At 51.8% G+C, this 21667-nt stretch overlaps 1 protein-coding gene across 1 annotated transcript; it reads right to left on the reverse strand.

The window, feature by feature from the left end:
* Positions 1-9: 9 nt before the first annotated feature.
* adsl (adenylosuccinate lyase) lies at positions 10-20411 on the reverse strand. The gene is made up of 13 exons (XM_041178089.1): positions 20193-20411; positions 14735-14938; positions 12614-12658; positions 12445-12524; positions 9585-9756; positions 8469-8515; positions 7503-7593; positions 6967-7036; positions 5835-5982; positions 4987-5077; positions 3849-3938; positions 2876-3052; positions 10-732 (listed from the first exon to the last, which is right to left on the reverse strand). Exons 1-13 carry the CDS (start codon positions 20358-20360, stop codon positions 646-648), a joined length of 1470 nt encoding a protein of 489 aa, XP_041034023.1. The 5' UTR covers positions 20361-20411; the 3' UTR covers positions 10-645.
* Between the last annotated feature and the right edge of the window lie 1256 nt (positions 20412-21667).

Below are 21667 nucleotides of genomic sequence, written 5' to 3' on the forward strand. Positions count from 1 at the left end.
TTCCCAAAATTAAGTTGCAAACAGTCTTTATTCAAACACAAGCAATCTTTCAGGACGAGTGGCACAGAACCCATTTGAGTAAAAGGAAATCTTTAACCATGTCATCACTGCCATTGGATTGACACACAGAACAAATTTAATAAAAGAATCTGATGGTATGCTGTCTGGAGTCTGAATTGTAACAGGACAACTCTGGAACAGTCCTCATCACATGACCTGTTCCATCATTTTGATTGGGGGAGAATGTTATTCATGTTGGACAATTCCATGATTCTGAGTGGAGGGGTGTTATGTTGTGAGGTGCTGTAAATCACATTTCAACATGAACCTGGCCAACTCCTTCACAGTGCATGTGAAACTCATACAGGCTTCATGACTAAAATGACTAATTATTCTTGTAAAATTAAATTATAGAGCTGGTTTCTTTAATTACAGACATGTTGCAGGATTCAGTGAACCTGATTAACACTTTCCTCTGTGGGCAACTAATGTTTGCAATCAAACAGATGGGTCTCTGCTCCTCTGATCTAAGGCACAAATCTCACACACACACACAGACACACACACAGTGTTCCATGCAGGAATCTGGGGCATGCTGGAACCCTGAGGTATTCTGATGGACTTTCGACTGTGGTTCAGAGTTTCTCACAGCTCCAACTCAACCTTCACTTCCATTTGATCGGCGTAACAGACCAGGAGCGGCCGAACCTCCTGCTCCAGGAATCTGGTGACCTTTTGGAAAAAAATTCATATCCAATGAATACAACACGATCAAGAAAATACAAGCAAAAAACTGTGGGATGCTGGAAGTATGAAATAAAAATACAAATGCCGGAAATACTCAGGTCAGCTTCTTCAGAACTTAAGGATCATTTTCAACTCAAAACAGAACTAAGCAATTTCACAACCAATGGATCAGATCTAAGCTCTGCAGTCCTGCCACATCCATTCGGGAATGGTGGTGGATAATTAAACAACTCACTGGAGGAGGAGGCTCCACAAATACCCTCGTCATCTCTTCAGTGCAAAAGATAAGGCTGAAGCATTTGCAACAATCTTCAGCCAGAAGCGCTGAGCGCATGATCCATCTCAACCTCCACCAGAGGTCCCCAGCATCACAATGCCAATCTTCAGCCAATTTGATTCATTCCACATAACGTCAAGAAGTGTCTGAAGGCAATGAATACTGCAAAGGTTATGGGCCCTGACAATATTCTGGCAAAAGTACTGAAGACTTGTGCTCCAGAACTTGCCACATCTTAGCCAAACTCTTCCAGTACAGCTACAACACTGGCATCTACCCGGCAATGTGGAAATCTGCTCAGGTATGTCCTGTACACAAAAAGCAGGATAAATCCAACCTGGCCAACTACCACCCCATCAGTCTATTCTCGATCATCAGTAAAGTGATGGAAGGGGTCACCAACAGTGTTATCAAGCAGCACATGTTTAGCAATAACCTGCTTATTGATGCTCAATTTGAGTTCCACCAGGGTCACTCATCTCCTGACCTGATTACAGCCTTGGTTCAAACATGGACAAAAGAGCTGAACTCCAGTGGTGAGATGAGTGCAACTGCCCTTGACATCAAGGCAGCATTTGACCAAGTGTGGTATCAAGGAGCCGTAGCAAAACAAGTCAATGGGGATCAGAGGGAAAACTCTATTGGTCGGAGTCCTCAGGGTAGTGTCCTAGGGCCAACCATCTTCAGCTGCTTCATCAATGACCTTCCTTCCATAATAAGGTCAGAAGTGGGGATATTCGCCAATGATTGCACAATGTTCAGCACGATTTGCGACTCCTCAGATACTGAAGCAGTCCATGTCCAAATGCAGCAGACTTGGACAATATCCAGGCTTGGGATGACAAGTGGCAAGTAACATCGCACCACACAACTGCCAGGCAATAACCATCTCCAACAAGAGAGAATCCAACAATCATCCCTTGACATTCAATGGCATTACCATTGCTGAATCCCCCACTATCAACATCCTGAGGGTTACCATTGACTAGAAACTGAACTGGACTAGCCATACTATGGCTACAAGAGCTGATCAGAGGCAAGGAATCCTGCTGCAAGTAACTCACCTCCTGACTGCCCAAAGCCTGTCCACCATCTACATGGCACAAGTCAGGAGTGTGACGGAATACTCTCCATTTGCCTGGATGAGGCAAGAAGCTTGATTGGCACCACATCCACAAATATTCACTCCCTCCACCACCGATGTACAGTGGCAGCAGACACATGAGAAGATCGCCACCTGGAAGTTCCCCTCCAAGCCGTTCACCATCCTGACTTAGAACCATATTGCTACTTCTCTGACTATTGCTGGGTCAAAATCCAGGAACTCCCTCCCTAACAGCACTGTGGGTGTACCTACCCCACATACTGCAGCGGTTCAAGAATGTAGTTCACCACCACCTTTGCAAGGGCAATTAGGGATGGGCAATAAATGCTGGCCCAGCCAGAGACACCCACATCCCGCAAATGAATAATTAAAGAAAGCATTAACTCTGTTTCTCGCTCCACAGGCGCTGCCAGACCTGCTGAGTATTTCCAGCACTTACTATTTTTATTGCAATACAATCAATGTTAGAAGTGCAAACACTTGCATGAAGAAACCAGTCTCACACCCTACCCAACATCTCAAGTTTACTAAAGAGGGGATGGAATTGGGAGTGGGGGTGTTGGGGAACACCACAGGAAGTTCCAGAACGAGGAAAGGGCTGAATATCCCAATTGTGGAGGTGGACAGCATGCCAGCTGCAGGGGGCATGGGGCACCAGACAATGACATTCTGTGGCATGAATTATTATTTAGCTGTGACGGTTCCAAGTTTGCTCTGTCTCCCCCATTTCCATGCCCTGTTCTCACCTGCTGTGGGGCACAGCCGATGAAGGACGTGGGGTTGAGCAGAGCTTCAAGCTGCCCGTGGATTGGGCTGAAGTAAGCGTCATCCCGAATTCTGCTGATCAGATCGTTGTCACCTCCTTCCTGTTTGACCACCGCAGCTGCCTGCTGGGACAGGACCCGGATTCGCTCGTGGCAATCCTGTGGAAGACAGGAAGGTAATAAATCCCGGTCAGATGGGGCTGCAATGACAGTCACACACAAGAAATTCTGGAGACGGGGAGACAGCAGAATCTCAAAAATTAAATCTCAACACACCACCCACGTCGAGTCCAGGCTCCCCATACACCATTAACTCGACTTTGCATTAAACCTCCAGAGGAGCTTCAACCCTGTTTGCTCAGCATCCCCGTCACATCCTACACCCAGCAGCAAACACCAGACAGTGGGCTCAGGCTAAAATTACTAATCATTCCTGTTGTAAAAATAAAATCATAGAGGCGCACGAATCATCAGATTTTAAAGCTTTGTCTTTAATCCTTAATCTTTCGGTGAGAATTTAAAATCTGTCCTTTTTGAGCTAACGTGTTGCTTCAGATAAAGTGAATGATTTCTTGAGTTGAAACTGGAAAAGCTATTCTCACATCCTCCCGCCTCCAAATATAAGGGGGTGCGACCTGTTTCAATGTCTCCCCCTCCCCCTCACCCTGAACACAGGAGGGTGTGACCCATTTTACAGTCCCCCATAGACAGGGGCTGTGACCAGTATTACAGCTCCCCCTCCACGTCCCAGAAAGGGGTTGTGACCCATTTTACAGACTCCTCAGATAGCCAGATAGGGGGTGAGACCCACATTACTGCCCCCACCACCCCCCGAGGCAACGGGTGCGACCCATATTACAGCCCGACGCCCAGAAAGGGGGTATGACCTATTATACTGCGCCCCCCACCGCCCCCCGTTTCTGCCTCTCCACCCCAGGAACAGGGGAACACTGACCTGTCGATTTTCCCCAGCCTTCACCATTGCCATTATGATGTTTTCTGTTGCCATGAATGGAAGCTCGTGGCGAATGTGCCGTTCAATCACCTGGAACAGAAAGTGATAGAGCAGTGAGTGTGGGGGGATCGCGGGGACTGGGGTGGTACCAGTGAGCAGCGGCAGACAAGAATTAGGGAGCGAGCGCACTAACTACAATGGCTTCAACCACCCTGTATCCCCAACCTTTACCCCATTACTGCATCCTGAGAGTGCTCAGATACCCTTTATTCCCACTACTGATTACTGTTGTCCAGGCCGGAACCCGCGCAAGACCCCAGGCCGGAACCCGCGCCGTGCAAGAACCCAGGCCGGAACCCGCGCCGTGCAAGACCCCAGGCCGGAACCCGCGCCGTGCAAGACCCCAGGCCGGAACCCGCGCCGTGCAAGACCCCAGGCCGGAACCCGCGCCGTGCAAGACCCCAGGCCGGAACCCGCGCCGTGCAAGACCCCAGGCCGGAACCCGCGCCGTGCAAGACCCCAGGCCGGAACCCGCGCCGTGCAAGACCCCAGGCCGGAACCCGCGCCGTGCAAGACCCCAGGCCGGAACCCGCGCCGTGCAAGACCCCAGGCCGGAACCCGCGCCGTGCAAGACCCCAGGCCGGAACCCGCGCCGTGCAAGACCCCAGGCCGGAACCCGCGCCGTGCAAGACCCCAGGCCGGAACCCGCGCCGTGCAAGACCCCAGGCCGGAACCCGCGCCGTGCAAGACCCCAGGCCGGAACCCGCGCCGTGCAAGACCCCAGGCCGGAACCCGCGCCGTGCAAGACCCCAGGCCGGAACCCGCGCCGTGCAAGACCCCAGGCTGGAAACCGCGCCGTGCAAGACCCCAGGCTGGAAACCGCGCCGTGCAAGACCCCAGGCCGGAACCCGCGCCGTGCAAGACCCCAGGCTGGAACCCGCGCCGTGCAAGACCCCAGGACGGGATTGCAATCTGCAATTTCAAATCAGAAATTCACATGTAGATGCTATTTGGATTTGCTCCCTTCAGCGCTCAATGAAATGACAGGGCTCCCAACAGCCCAACCTCAGCTCTGTAGATACATCAGCAGCGATCAGCTGCAGCATCTGAACAGCTTCACAGGAGACACAAGTCCTACCTTTGGGTAAATGACCAGCCCCTCAGTGATATTCTGCAGAGTGCTCAGGATAATATCTGCAGTCAGGAACGACTCTGCTAAACAAATACGCCTAGAGAGATGGGGTGAAAGAGTGGGACGGAGGGAGGGGGAGGGAAAGCCAACAGAGGTGAAGCAAAGCAGAAGGGGACAGCGGGCAGAGAGAAAAAAAAAGTGAGTAATTAGCATCTTGGCAATGTCCAGGTATACTTAGCACCACACTGTCTGCAATTTCTAAAGGAAGCATAGCAGTCTCTTAGGCTGGGATGCGATCCCAGTCCAGACTTACAGCAAGAGTCTCCCTCGCTGCTGTAGTCTGTGCTCTGGCCAGTTTGACCTTCTCAATCCAGCTCTTTGAGAGATGGAGTCAAAGGCAAAGCTGGAATCTCAGCAACGATGGGAGCTGGAAATGACAAACTGTCACTCCAGTCACAAAGGCCATTCCTCACCACCTGAACCACCAACATGAGTGCAGTCTGTTCAACTTTGTAAGGCATCACCATGTCATATGCACCATCCAAACAGACACACTAACGCCAGACAGTGTTCGACAGGGGGTACACCCAAGAGGGTCTCCATCCCTTTAACCCAGTGCTGAGAAGGCCAGTGGTAGAGATCACCAAACGCAGTAAAGAGCGGGAAGAGGAATCTGTTAATCCCAGCAACACGGAGTTACCCCAAGAAGAGGCAGATATACCACCTCCTGGAGGGGTGGGGGGTGGGGGCAAGGTTGTGGGCAGGGTCACGGAGAGAATTATACCTCTCTTCACAGGAGAGCAGACTAACCATAGAACTGGAGGTGATCAGCTCCGAGGCTGTGGTGAGGTTACCTGTTGGCGCTGTCGTCTAGTGTTCGCTCGAACCATTGCACAGCCGCTGTCTGCAGTGGGTCCAGGACCAGCATCATGAGGTGGCGAGCCAGACTACAGCAACGCTCGCTGCGCATTGGGTTCCTCTTATAGGGCATGGCGCTGGATCCTGCAACCAACAAGCATAGTGATGGGCTGAGTGGCCACCCACAGACTGACACTCCTGAATGGCACTGCCCGTCTCCCCCTCCCCATCCCCTCATTAACCAACTGCACCCCCAACCAACACCCACCCACTCCCCCCAACAAACTGACTGCCCCCCCCGATCACCCCACTTTGATCGACTGCCTCCCAACTCCATACCCCACACAGGGACCCTCGCCCCGGCGCTAACCGGCTTACCCCCCCCACCAATTCCTGACCCACCCTGTTCTCTACCCCGCCTTTACAGGCTTCTCCAGTCTCTGAGTGTAGCAAATGATTGGACAGATGAGTTTGTTTTTCTATTTCCCTCCCTTCTTTAAGATGTAGGGCCAGATTTGTGCTCCACAGTGCAGACCGAATGAGTCAGGGGCTGAAGGGGCGGAGCGGGGGAAGAAAGTGTGACGAGAAGGTCAGCGAGTTGTTACTTTGCTGAACTGGACACTGACCCCAATGGTCACACAGGTTTTTAGCAACAGGGTCATTGGGAATCTTGGCCGATCTCCTATCAACCCAGAGGTGGCGGGAGTTACTGGAGTTCAGGAGGCTGGGAATTAGAACCTGGGCCCTTGTGCTGCGAGTCTGAACACCACCAGGGCTGGTGGGAGGGGAGGGGAGGGGGGGGTGTGTGTGTGCGTGCATGCGTGTGTGTGGTTAGGATTCCACAGCTCACACTGAGCCCTCAGTCCCAGCCAGGTGGGGGTGTGGCCCAGACTTGCCAAAAGAATCAGACCAGCGAGCTCAGAGACCATCACGTCCACTTGCCGACCTCTCCGCTGATCCGGTGGGGTGGGGGTGTCACAGCACCAGCTCTACAGACCCACATAGCCTGTTACAGAAAACACACACCCTCCTGACACTAAGCTGCCCTTTCCACAGAAAGGCAGCAATTACCCCCTCCCCTGTAAGGTCATGTCTCCCCATCCAGCCCTCCCCCCCTACATTACTCACCAATCTGATCTTTCTCAAAGGGTTCCTCCATCTCCTTCAGGTTTGCCAGGAGGCGGATATCGGTGCAGATCTGAGAGAAACACAGAGTCAGATTATCTGTCACGCTGCTGTGCTCGATAACTCTCCTCACACCAGCTCTCTCTCTCTCTCTAATACAAACCAGTCCAGCTGATGGTGTCAGCTCAGCTCTGCTCCCATCTGCCCTGGTGATTTCTGGGCATAAACTAGGTGGAACACAGCTCCTGGTTTACTCCCCATTCACAATGACAGTGAAAGAGGAGACATCAAAACTCTCCTACGGCTGAATCAAGTTCCGGGGTGAACAGAGGCCAAGAAAACAAACACTTCCCAGGTGGCCCAAATTACAAAATGCAGCAACATCACCTTTCACACACTTCCAACAGGTAGCCCCGAAATTCTACACCAAATAAAAATTATACTGTTTATTTTTCAGAATCCCTTACTGTTACCGATCATCATTTTCTTCAACTCAGTGAACCAGACAAACACACACACACCCAGGTCGCTTTCCTAACCTTGTGGACTGTTGCTCCAAGGCTCGAGAGCACAGCCAGTGAGTCGATGTCTACTTTCCGACTGTATGTCTGCCCCGTCACCAGGTAGGTTCTGAGGGAAAAAAGATATAAAAAGTTTGAACTCATGCCCTCAACACTGCAGTAAAGGCAGGGGTGGAGGTTAGGGAGATGGAGGTGATTGGACACAAGAGCATAGGAAATAGGGGGATAGGGCCATTTGGCCCTTTGAGTCTGCTCTGCTATTCAACTGGATCACAGCTGATCGCAATGCTATTTTCCCGCACTATCCCCATATCCCCTGATATCTTTAAGATCTAGAAATCTGTCAATTTCAGTCTTGAATATACTCAATGACTGGGCTTTCACAGCCCTCTGGGTAGAGAATTCCAAAGATTCACCATCCTGAGTGAAGATATTCCTCATCTCCTAAATGGCCTACCCCTCAGACTCTGTCCTCTGGGGAAATACCTTTCCTGCATCTACCCTGTCGAACCTTTATGCTTGAATGAGATCACCTCTCATCCTTCTAAACTCTAGAGAATACAGGCCCAGTCTCCTTACTCTCTCCTCGGGTGACAATCTCACCTCCCCAGGAATGAGTCTGGTGAGCCTCGGTTGCATTACCTTTGTGGCAAGTATATCCTTCCACCGGTAAGGAGACCAAAACTGCACACAATACCCCAGGTGTGGTCTCACCAAGACATCTTTATTCCTGTCCTCAAATCGTCTTGCAATAAAGTCCAACATGCTATTTTCCTTCCTAATAGCTTGCTACACCTGCATGATGGCTTTCAATGACTCACGAACAAGGACACCCAGGTCTCTTTCGACAGAGGCTGCTGTCTGTACCCTTGACTGGACTCTCTGATGTCACACTGGGGGGAGGTGGGCGATGGGGAGGAGGCTGAGAGAGAGTGGACTCCAATCACATGGGGACACAGAGCGCTTTCACAGGTAATAACTCACTGTTTGAATCCTGCCATCTCAGTCACCAAACGATCAAGCTCTTCAACCTGAAAGAATCAGAGGCAGAGAAAGCATGAGAGCAGCATCAGAGAGGGTGAGGAAATGTGAAGAGCAGCGGTGGGAGCAGGAGAGAGAGAGAGAGAGACAAAAAGAGAGACAATGTGAGAAAGAGAGAGAGACAGAGAGGGGAGTCAGAAAGAGAGAGCATGCACAGAGCTGAACTAGGTCTGTGTATTAATTAGAAGTAGGTGTCTGGGCAGTTGGGAGGGTGAGAGTAGGGGGTGGGAAATGGAGGGTGCAGAGTATCTACTGTAATAGAAATCTTTTTGAAGTAATAGTTTCATAGAAGAAAGAGGTTTCCAGTTTGACTTAAGGCTTTTAAAACTATGAAAGGCTGAGACATACAAATATAAAGTTAAATACACATTAATGAGAGGTGTAACGTTTTGGTGGGAAGAATAAGGAGGCCATGGAAAATAAGTGATTAAATGTGGTGGAGGAACAGAGGGATTTGAGTATACAGATACACAAATTATGAAAAGTAGTGACAGAGGTTAATAAAGACATTAAAAGAAGCAAACAATTTCTACAGGGATAAAATTGAAAAGTCGAGAAATTACATCAAACTTTTGATGATTAGACCAAGTCAGGGGGAGGAGTCTCAGGCCCTGGGTGAGAGGCAGAGGGGGTGGGGAGGGATGGGTGTCTCAATGAATCAGGATTTCCGTTAGTGTAACTGATGTCTGTGATGAGCGTGCTGCTGGTGCAGTTCACTATTTCCCATTCCCAGATCTGCTAACATTACTCATCCCGCTTTCCGCTCTTAATGTCACCGTTAGCACCTCCTGTAGCCAATATCACCACCATCAACACCCCTTTGACCTTTTGTCTATGAAATCTTTTGCAATCTCTTCTTTGCCTCCACCTATCGCTGGCCTTCGATCCAGCTTCACCTGTTCCATTCCCCCTTAAACAGGATATATTTCACCACATTTTTACAACTCTTTAGTTGTGGAGAAGAGTCATAGGGACTCGAAACGTTAACTCTGTCTTTCTCTCCGCAGATGCTGTCAGACCTGCCGAGTTTTTCCAGCAACTCTTGTTTTTATTACTCACCTTCCTGTGGTCGCCCTCGAAGAGCTGGAGGAAACTGGCCTGAGTCCCCGTCGTCCCCTTCACTCCACGGAATCGCAGCTCATGCCGGGCACGTTCCAGGTTTCTCAGGTCCATACACAGATCCTGCAGCCAGAGACAGCAGCGTTTCCCAACCGTAGTCAGCTGGGCCGGCCTGGCCAATCACAGCACAGAATCTACTGAGCAGGCCAATCACAAACACAGAATCCACTGCACCGGCCAATCGCAGCACAGAACCCACTCCACAATCACACAGTTGCGCTCAACCACTTACAACACAGCACAAACTGCATTTTTTCACGGCCTTCAATGTAGAAAAATGTTCCCACACAGAGAAATAATCAAAAAAGGGAAGCTAAAGTATGATGGGGATGATCAAAGTTTGGGAAAAAGAGCTGGGTTTTATTGGGAGGACAGGTGGGAATAAAAGGATTGAGAGAACACATTCCAGAGCACTGGGATTGGGCAATTAAAGATGCAGCTGCCAATGGTGGCAGAATGGGAATGGAGGATACACACGAGGCCAGAGTTGGAGGGACAATGTTTGGGCTCAGGGGGGTGATGTTGTAGGTTGCAGAGATAGAGATGCATGAAGTCGTGGAAGGATTTCAGAACAAGGATGAAAATTCGACCAAGTGTTGCCAGGCCAGGAGTCAATGTAGGTCAGCAAGCAGGGGAGTGACTAGAGAACGGGGTTTGGTATGAGCTAGGATACAGGCAGCAGGGCTTTGGATGCCCTTTATTCTTTCACGGGATGTGGGCGTCACAGGCAAGGCCAGCATTTGCTGCCCATCCCTAATTGCCCTTGATCTGAATGGCTTGCCACACCATTTCAGAGGGCAGTTAAGCATCAACCACATGGCTGTGGATCTGGAGTCACATGTAAGTCAGACCAGGTACAGACAGCAGATTTCCTTCCATAAAGGACATTAGTGAACCAGATGGATTTTTATGACAATCGACAATGGTTTTTACAATCAGCAGTACTGAGGCAACTGAATTTAAATTCCAACATCTGCCGTGGTGGGATTTGAACCCTTGACCCTAGGCCCAAGGGGAAGTGGCCGCAGACGGGGGTGTGGCGGACAAGATGGGGGGGGGGGGGGGGGGGGGGGGGGGGGGTGGGGGGGGAGGTGGCCACAGACGGGGGTGTGGCAGACAAGGGGGGGGAGTGGCCGCAGACGGGGGTGTGGCAGACAAGGGGGGGGGGGGGAGTGGCCGCAGACGGGGTTGTGGCAGACAAGGGGGGGATGTGGCAGACAAGTTGGGGGGAATTGGCCGCAGACGGGGGTGCGGCAGACAAGGGGGGGGAAGTGGCCGCAGACGGGGGTGTGGCAGACAAGGGGGGGGTGCGGAGAGAAGTGGCCGCAGACGGGGGTGTGGCAGACAAGGGGGGGGGACGTGGCCGCAGACGGGGGTGTGGCAGACAAGGGGGGGTCGGGGCCGCAGACGGGGGTGTGGCAGACAAGGGGGGGGGGGGGAAGTGGCCGCAGACGGGGGTGTGGCAGACAAGGGGGGGGGGGAAGTGGCCGCAGACGGGGGTGTGGCAGACAAGGGGGGGGAAGTGGCCGCAGACGGGGGTGTGGCAGACAAGGGGGGGGAAGTGGCCGCAGACGGGGGTGTGGCAGACAAGGGGGGGGAAGTGGCCGCAGACGGGGGTGTGGCAGACAAGGGGGGGGAAGTGGCCGCAGACGGGGGTGTGGCAGACAAGGTGGGGGGGAAGTGGCCGCAGACGGGGGTGTGGCAGACAAGGGGGGGGGAAGTGGCCGCAGACGGGGGTGTGGCAGACAAGGGGGGGGAAGTGGCCGCAGACAGGGGTGTGGCAGACAAGGGGTGGGGGGAAGTGGCCGCAGACGGGGGTGTGGCAGACAAGGTGGGGGGCAAGTGGCCGCAGACGGGGGTGTGGCAGACAAGGGGGGGGAAGTGGCCGCAGACGGGGGTGTGGCAGACAAGGGGGGGGGGAAGTGGCCGCAGATGGGGGTGTGGCAGACAAGGGGGGGGAAGTGGCCGCAGACTGGGGTGTGGCAGACAAGGGGGGGGAAGTGGCCGCAGATGGGGGTGTGGCAGACAAGGAGGGGGGAAGTGGCCGCAGACGGGGGCGTGGCAGACAAGGGGGAGAAGTGGCTGCAGACGGGGGTGTGGCAGACAAAGGGGAGAAGTGGCCGCAGACGGGGGTGTGGCAGACAAGGGGGAGAAGTGGCCGCAGACGGGGGCGTGGCAGACAAGGGGGAGAAGTGGCCGCAGACGGGGGCGTGGCAGACAAGGGGGGGGGAAGTGGCCGCATACGGGGGCGTGGCAGACAAGAGGGGGCGGGGGGGTGGGAGAGAAGTGGCCGCAGACGGGGGTGTGGCAGACAAGGCGGGGAAGTGGCCGCAGACGGGGGTGTGGCAGACAAGGCGGGGAAGTGGCCGCAGACGGGGGTGTGGCAGACAAGGTGGGGAAGTGGCCGCAGGCCAGGGGAGTGGGGGCGGGACGATGTGTGTGTGGGGCAGACAGGAGACGGCACACAGGGAGAGTTGGTGCAATGGGGGGGGTGCTGCGGCTCACAGGAAGATGTAGGCAGGGGAGGGAAGGACCGGTGGTGGTCGTGGGGGTGGATAGTGGGGCTCAAACAAGGGGCTGTGACAGGCAGAGGGAAGTGGGCACAGTGGGTGCAGGCAGGGGGTGTGGCAGATCACAGACAGGCAGAGGCAGGAGTGGGTGCAGACAGGAGGGTGTGGCACACAGGAGGCAGGCAGGGGTAAGTGGGTGCAGTCAGGGGCTGTGACAGACAGGAGACTGGGTCCAGGAATTGTCTGCAAGATGGTGGGAGGTGCTGCATCCCTTGCGAAACGTCACTTACTGGTAGTGGGTGAAGCCGAGTGTTGGCAGATCAGCATGTTCCTGAGCAAAGTCCGACAGGCGGCTGATGACTCGGGCCAACTGCAGCAGAGGAAACGAGAGAGTCTGTCAAAGCAACTCACATACATCAACTGAGCAAATTGCAGTTATCAGCACATAAATAGCCTCACCTTGGGCAGGAGGATGTCAAAACCATCACGGAGAACAATCAAATCCTGGAGGAAGGTAGGGGGAAGGAGAAACAATTAGTACAGAAGAAACGCAAAGACAAGAGGAGTCCTGAAGAGACAGGGATAGAGTTCTGAGAGGAGAAAATACATAATCCACGACATAAATTGGGTAGTTGCAGGAACAGGGTCACCCAGATCTTTTGGGGAGTGCACAAGTGGATGTCAGGCACCTCCATTCTCACACCAGCTGAGAAGGACAAAGCCATCTGACATTTCGAGCTAATACTGAAAGCACTTCGTTACAGAGACCAGAGCAGTGTATCAGTACTGGTGGAAAGGCTCTAGTGAGAGACAATCAAGATTTGTAGGGCAGATCAGATCAGGTCTAAATCCTGTCCTTAGACACAGCCGATGATCAAGAACAACCAAGTTCAAATCCAGACCAAACTTTTTGGACAAGAAATTCAATTCTGCCAACTGGAAGCGTCTGTGCAGACGAAGTTTTATTCTGAATTCAATCAAGAATCACAGCACTCATAAGAATATCTGAAATATCTAAGAAGAGTCATGTTGGCCTCAAAATGTTATCTCTATTTCTCCACAGATGCTGCCAGACCTGCTGAGCTTTTCCAGCATTTCCCTGTTTTTAAATCACGAGCACTGTCGTCTTATCCTGCTCCCATAGCTTTAACCCCAGGTCCCCCGAGGATGTGTTATTCTTGGTCCCCCCTTATTTCTCATCAATGATATCAATTGAAAACGTTAGATTCCACATATATGCTGATGATACCCAGCCCTATCTCACTACCACTCTCTTGGTCCCTCCACTATCTCTATATTGTCACACTGCTTGTCCAACTTGTAGTACTAGATGAGCAGAAATTTTCTCCAACTAAATATTAGGAAGACCAAAGCTATTGTCTTCCATCCCTGTCAAAAATTTAGTTCCCAAAAATCAAGTTTGCCCTTCTCCAAGGCAATTTTTAAAAAATTAATTCACAGAATGTGGGCTTCGCTGGCTGGGCCAGCATTTATTGCCCATTCCTAGTTGCCCTTGGGAAGGTGGTGGTGAACTGCCTTCTTGACCCGCTGCAGTCCATGTGGTGTAGGTACACCCACAGTGCTGTTAGGCTGAATCAGATTGTTTGGAACCTTGGTGTTGAATGTGACCTCGAGATGAGCTTTTGAACACCGATTTGCGACACCACTTCCACATCCATAATATCGCCCTAATCTGCCTCCGCTTCAGCTCATGTGTTGCTACTGGTCAGCCTCCCGCATTCTACCCTACATAAATTTAAAATCAAACAAAACTCTGCGGCCTGTGTCCTAACTCGAACCAAGTCCCATTCACCCATCAACCTCTGTGCTCGCTGGCTACTTTGGTTCCTGACTGAGCAACGATTGAATTCTCAAATAAAAGCAAAATACTGAGGAGATGTTGGAGAACTGAATAAAAACAGTAGTGCTGGAAAAGCTCAGCAGGTCTGGCAGCATCTGTGGAGAGAGAAACAGCGATAATGTGAGTCCAATATGACCCTTGTTTGGCATGTTCCGACTGAATTCTCATCCTTGTTTTCAAATCCCACAATGGCCTTTTGTAATCAGCTCCAGCCCCAAAACCCTCCAGGATATCTGATCTTCATCTAATACTGGCCTATTGCGCATTCCTTAATCATTCCACAACTTGAGCTGCAGAGAACCTAAGCTCTAGAAATCCCTTTCTAAACCTCTCCTACATTAAGACACTCCTGTTATCTGATATTACTTCCCCTTATTTGACTCAGTCAGTTTTTGTTTAATAATGTCCCTGTGCAGCTCCTTGGGAAATTTACCAACTTAAAAGGTGCTACATAAACGGAAATTCTGTTGTTATCTGACCCCATGCTGTACCTATCCTGGGGATGTTTCATGGGGACAGTGTAAAAGGGAGCTTTAGTTTGTACTTAGCCCCATACTGTACCTGCTCTGGGAATGATTGATGGGACATTATAGAGGGAGCTTTACGATGTATCTGCCCCCAGGTTCTATCTGCCCTGGGAGGGTTTGATGGGCCAGTTTAAAGATTGGTGTCTCTCTACAATAGCCAGGGAAGTCGAGAGACAAGGAATATTGTCTAACCGTGTTGTCCCCAACGTAGCAGGAGGTGGCACCAAGGTGTATTATGGCAGCAGCATTCGGGCAGCAATGCGCAAATGTGTGCACATGGGCCATGACATCATGGCGCAGCTTCTTCTCCTCTTCAGCAGCCATCTTGAAATCGATGTTTTCGAGATTTGACTCCATTTCCTGAAGCTGCTCATGTGTGATTGGCAGCCCCAACTCCTGCAGAGAGAGAGAGCAGTGAGAGCCAGAGAAACCCAGACTGGAATGATCCACACACCGATCAACACACCACACACTCACATAACTTACCCAAAAAAGTAATCTTACTGCACTCTCCCACAAGTGAGTAGAGCAATCCTGCAGAGACACACAACCCAGTACAATCATCCCAGCATACCTTCACAACTTAGAAACATAAAGGAACAACATTGGGTTATTCAGATAAAAGGAAATCTAATAGATGCATTCAAAATTTTGTGGGGTTTTGATAAAGTAGGGAGTAAATGCTAGCCAGTAGCAGCAATCCTATCACACCTCACTGAACAGCAGCAATTGCAGGAGGCCATTCAGTGCTGTAAGTCTGCTCCACCATGTAGAGGGAGCTTTACCCTGTGCTGTACCTGCCCTGGAAACGTTTGGTGGAATAGCATAGGGCAGTGTTATTCAACAGATATTGCTGACGCACCAAAGCTGTGGCTATGACAACACCATTCTCGCCACAAACACTAATTTTAGCAGAAAACTCACCTTACGCACATTGATATAATACAGGTAAGGGAACTCAACATGTATATATTTGCTGAACAAACATTTACCACGCCATTCGGTAGCCATGGAAGTAAAACCACTCAACAATCAGACAACACTTCTGTTCTTTGTCTTATCATTTTCCAACAAAAAGCTTAAAACATGTATACACCATGAAAATACGAGTGCAAATACTCAGCAGGTCTGAGAGAGAAACAGAGTTAACGTTTCTGTTTCGCTCCATCAATGCTGCCTGACCAGCTGAGTATTTAGCGCATTTTTCTGTATTCATTTCAGATTTCCAACATTGCAATGTTTTGCTTTTGAGTGAATGCGAGTACTGAATTAATGAAGCCAGTGTCAGAATCTATTACTCATTCTTTACGTACTTACCAGAAATGCAGTCAGCAACACTGATTTCAACATGTGGCAAGTGGTATTAGACAACTCCTGTGTAGAGGGAGCTTTACTCGGTATCTAATCCCGTGCTGTGCCTGCCTCGAGTGTTTGATGGGACATGTGGAGAGCTTTACTCTGAATCTAACTCCATGTTGTAGCTGCCCTGGGAGTGTTTGATGGGGACAGTGTAGAGGAGGCTTTACTTAGTATCTAACCCTGTGTTATACCTGCTCTTGAAGTGTTTGTTCATTTCCAATGTTGCTCCTTACATTACTACCCACAGCTCAAGTGGAGAGGTGAACTTAACCCAATTTGAAACTGTCCATGTGACTGTGCAAACACAGCAACACCTCAGCACTTGCTTCAAAGGGGCTACCATTACATCCCCATTATCTTATACACCCATCTGTTTCCTATTCCTCACCCGTGCCAACAAATGCCTCCTACCGAGCAGGAGAAACGGGACAACTCCAGCCAAATAACATAACTGGAGTTGATCGGATTAATTCTGCAGTGACCAGGACACTTGGACTCCCCCCGCACCCCCCCACTCCCACTGTACATACATGCACCTCCTGCATCAGATAGCACAGACATTACTACACATATTTGATAATTCGTTAGAAAAAGGTGTAGTGCCTGGGGACTGACAGAAGGCTAATGGGTGATTCTTATCTTTAAGTAGAGGTAGAACATGTCCAGGGAATTATAGACCAATCAGCTTAACATCAGTGGTTGGAAAAACAATTTGGACCTTGCAATCAAAAGCAATTTCTAAAATCACAGATGACACCAAATTGGGGGTAGTAGCCAATAAAGGTATTTAAAACTATGAAAAAAGTGCTAACGGAATGAATAGACACAGAATGTTCCCATTTGTGGGGGAGAACAAACTAGAGGCCATCAAGATAAGATGGCGATCAAGGAATCAAATAGAGAATTCAGAAGAAAGTTCTTTAACCAAAGATTGGTGAGAAAGTAAAACTCACCACACATGGAGTGGTCGTATAGGTGCATTTAAGGGAAAACTAGACAAGCATACGAGGGATAAAAACAGAAAATGCTGGAAAAACTCAGCAGGTCTGAAAGCATCTGTGGAAAGAGAAACAGTTAATGTTCGAATCTGTGTGACCCTTCTTCAGAGCACGTGAGGGAGAAGGGAATAGAGAGTTACGGTGATAGATTTAGATGAGAAAAGATGGGGGTAGGCTGGGGTGGAGCATTAACACCAACGTGGACTGGTTGGGCCAAATAGCCTGTTACTGTGTTGTACACCCTGTGCAATCCTGCTGCCACTGACCTGACAAAGAGGCTCCTCAGCAGTCAGTCCAGCAACTGGTTTACAGCAAACATCACCCAGCGTGACTACCCACAGGACGGGAAATGAGATTAACACAGAAATTAGGGGAGGGGGGGAGGAGATGGGACAGGGGCACTGGGAGAGGGGGACAAGGCAAATGGGTAAAAGCAAAATACTGCGGACGCTGGAAATCTGAAAAAGAAACAAAAATAGCTGGAAAAGCTCAGCAGGTCTGACAGCATCTGTGGAGAGGAATACTTTTTTTTAGAAAAATATATTTTATTCATAAAATATCTGGAAGAACATACCAAACCATTTCAAAATCACCATCACAAAGGTACAATCAGGTTCAACTTTTACAACATGTATCACGAGGTGCATCAATACAATAAATGAATATCACAATCATTTGCAGACATTCATTTTGAGCTGTACAGCCCAAGGGGCTCTTTACAGTTCCCAGTCCCTCAGTGTACTATGGCAGAAAGGTCTTAGACAGCGACCTTTCCCCATTGAGCCTTTGCGGCGGCTGCCCCAAGCTTTAGTGCGTCCCTCAGCACATAGTCCTGGACCTTGGGACGTGCCAGTCTGCAACACTTGGACTGGGACAATTCTTTGCGCTGGAAGACCAACAAGTTTCGGGCAGACCAAAGAGCATCTTTCACTGAGTTGATGATCCTCTAGCTGCAGTTGATGTTTGTCTTGGTGTGTGTCCCTGGGAACAGCCCGTAGAGCACAGAGTCCTGTGTCACAGAACTGCTCGGGATGTACCTCGACAGAAACCACTGCATCTCTCTCCAGACCTTCTTTGCAAAGGCACAATCCACAAGGAGGTGAACAACGGTCTCTTCCCCACCACAGCCACCTCGAGGGCAACGTGCAGAGGGGGTGAAACTCCTGGTGTGTAGGAAGGATCTGATGGGGAGGGCCTTTCTCACCACTAGCCAAGCTACGTCTTGGTGCTTGTTGGAAAGTTCTGGTGATGAGGCATTCTGCCAAATGACTTTGACAGTCTGCTCGGGGAACCATCCCACAGGATCCACCCTCTCCTTTTCCCTCAGGGCCTCTAAGACGTTACGTGCCGACCGCTGCCTGATGGACTTGTGGTCAAAGGTGTTTCCCTGCATAAATTTTCCCACGAGGGACAGGTGGTCCAATATATAGAGTTGGAGTTGAAAGCAACAGCGAGAGTGCCTCACACCTGATGACCAGGTTCTTACCCGCAATGGAGAGGGAACATCGCTCCCACATGCCCAGTTGCCTTTTCACCACAGACACTCGCTCCTTCCAGTTTCTAACGCATGCCCCAGTCCCTCCGAACCATATCCCCAGCACCTTCAGGCCATCAGCCCTGACAGTGAAGGGGACAAAGGATCGGTCACAAAGCAAAAACAGAATTATCTGGAAAAACTCAGCAGGTTGGCAGCATCGGCGGAGAAGAAAAGAGTTGACGTTTCGAGTCCTCATGACCCTTCGACAGAACTTGAGTTCGAGTCCAAGAAAGAGTTGAAATACGGATCGGTCAGCCCAGTTCCCGAAGAACATGGCGGAGAGGAATACAGTTAACATTTCGAGTCCGTATGACTTAATCAGAACTGAAGGAATGTAGAAATGAGGTGAAATATAACCTGGTTTGGTGGGGGTGGGGCAGGGGGGTGGTGAGTGGGACAGGTAGACCTGGATAGAGGGCCAGTGATAGGTGGAGATAGCTAAAAGGCCAAAGGGGTGTTAGCGGTGCTGATATTAGGTAAGAAATGTGCTAATAGGTGACATTAAGGGTAGAAAGCAGGATGAGCAAGGTACAGATAGCCCTAGTGGGGGTGGGGTGGGGGGGGGGGAAGGGATCGAAATAGGCTCAAAGGCAAAAGGGGGCGTGGGGGAGGGCAAAAGGGGCGTGGGGGGAGGGCAAAGGGGGCGTGGGGGAAGGGCAAAGGGGGCGTGGGGGAAGGGCAAAGGGGGCGTGGGGGAAGGGCAAGGGGGCGTGGGGGAAGGGCAAGGGGGCGTGGGGGAAGGGCAAGGGGGCGTGGGGGAAGGGCAAGGGGGCGTGGGGGAAGGGCAAGGGGGCGTGGGGGAAGGGCAAGGGGGCGTGGGGGAAGGGCAAGGGGGCGTGGGGGAAGGGCAAGGGGGCGTGGGGGAAGGGCAAGGGGGCGTGGGGGAAGGGCAAGGGGGCGTGGGGGAAGGGCAAGGGGGCGTGGGGGAAGGGCAAGGGGGCGTGGGGGAAGGGCAAGGGGGCGTGGGGGAAGGGCAAGGGGGCGTGGGGGAAGGGCAAGGGGGCGTGGGGGAAGGGCAAGGGGGCGTGGGGGAAGGGCAAGGGGGCGTGGGGGAGGGCAAGGGGGCGTGGGGGAGGGCAAGGGGGCGTGGGGGAGGGTAAAAGGGGCGTGGGGGAGGGTAAAGGGGCGTGGGGGAGGGTAAAGGGGCGTGGGGGAGGGCAAGGGGGCGTGGGGGAGGGCGAGGGGGCGTGGGGGAGGGCGAGGGGGCGTGGGGGAGGGCGAGGGGGCGTGGGGGAGGGCGAGGGGGAGGGTAAAGGGGCGTGGGGGAGGGCAAGGGGGCGTGGGGGAGAGTAAAGGGGCGTGGGGGAGGGCGAGGGGGCGTGGGGGAGGGCGAGGGGGCGTGGGGGAGGGCGAGGGGGCGTGGGGGAGGGCAAAGGGGGCGTGGGGGAGGGCAAAGGGGGCGTGGGGGAGGGCAAAGGGGGCGTGGGGGAGGGCAAAGGGGGCGTGGGGGAGGGCGAGGGGGCGTGGGGGAGGGCGAGGGGGCGTGGGGAAGGGCGAGGGGGCGTGGGGAGGGCAAAGGGGGCATGGGGGCGTGGGGGAGTGTAAAGGGGCGTGGGGGAGGGCGAGGGCACGTTGGGAAGGATAAAGGGAGCTGACAGCTGTGGGAGGAGTCTAGGGAGAGCTGCTGGGTGACGAGGGGGTTACTGACTCCCCTGGGTAGTGACTCTCCCTGACTCTCCCTGCTCCACCCGTTCCCACCTGCTCCAGGGCGGGTCAGTGACCCACGGCGGCGCCCCCTCCCCCACCGCTCATTCACCTTCTCGGCCCTCGCCAGGTAAAGCCAAAGCCGGCGCCACGTGTTGAATTTCTTGAGCTCGCTGAAGTTGAAGGCCATCTCCGGGGACGAGTAGCGGCTGACCAGCGGCGACCGGTACCGGCCGAGGCCGGCGCCATTGCCCCGCTCCGAGCTGCCTTGCATCGCCATGGCAGCGCCGCTCCGCCCCACGTGAGCACCCCAGGGCAACACGTGATCCAGCCAAACCCCGCCCTCCGAAGCTGATTGGGTGGATGAACGGCCAATAGCAGAGCGGGCTCCTGCCCCTTGCCTGCCGCCAATCAGTGCGCGGGGGCGGGGTCTCTCCCTTTGTGACCAGAGGAGCTCCAACAACCACCTACATTTCTATAGCGCCTTTAACACGATAAAACATCACAGGAGCGATTATAAACCCCGAACCAGGGCTATCTCCCACTGCCCCTCTTCAGAATAGAGCCATGGGATCTTTTACGTCCTGAGGGGGCACAGAGCCTCAGCTTAATGTCCCATCCTCCAACCCTGCAGCACTCAGAAGGTGTTAACTCTGTCTTTCTCTCTCTCTCTCCAGTAGCTGCTGTGTTTTCCAGCACTTTGTTTTCATTTCAGACTTCCAGCATCGCTGTATTTGCCTTTTGCCTTAAAACGCGAAATCCTGTCGTGCGAGTCTTCCCACCAGTCGCTGGGAAATTCACATCATTTTTTAGAGAGTTACCGTCTCTTAAGGGGATCGTAACAATACCGGCCACTTTACTTTGGCTTGCAGAGCCCCCCTCAGCAGGCTTTGACTCAAGTGTGGGACTGGAGTGACGCGTAGGCCAGACCAGGAACAAGTGGCAGGCTTCTCCACTCTGAAGAGCATTGAGTGAATTTGTTGGATTTTTTAAAACAATCCGGCTGGTGCCAACACAATAAAAAGAAAATCACCAGATTTATCCTAATATCAATTGGGATATGAACAGCGTGAAGGGCACAGAGGGCGCAAAATTCGTAAACTGCATTCAAGAGAACTTTTTTTAGCCAGCACATAACAAACCCAACGAGAAAGGGCGCGATTCTAGATTTAGTCTTAGGAAGTGAAGCTGGGGCAAGTGGATAAAGTAGCAGTGGGGGAATGTTTTGGAGATTTAGCATCATTATGGAAAAGGACAAAGATAGAACAGGAGTAAAAGTTCTAAATTGGGGGAAGACATATTTCACAAAGCTGAGAGGTGAGCTGGAGAGAGTGGACAGGATGCAGCTATTGGAAGAAAAAGTTGTGTCAAAACAGTGGGAAGTATTCAAAGGCGAGATTCTACAGGCACAGTGTAGACATGTCCTTCCAAAAAAAGGGTGGTACTGCCAAATCTAGAGCCCCCTGGCTATCCAGAAGTATACAGGCCAAGAAAAAGCAGAAAAAGAAAGCTTATGAGAGTCACAAGAATTAAAGTACAGGGATGAAGTAAAAATGGAAATTAGGAAAGCAGAGGATACGATAAAAT

The sequence above is a fragment of the Carcharodon carcharias genome, chromosome 31 (genome assembly GCF_017639515.1).
Source record: "Carcharodon carcharias isolate sCarCar2 chromosome 31, sCarCar2.pri, whole genome shotgun sequence".
Classification (NCBI taxonomy): Eukaryota; Metazoa; Chordata; class Chondrichthyes; order Lamniformes; family Lamnidae; genus Carcharodon; species Carcharodon carcharias.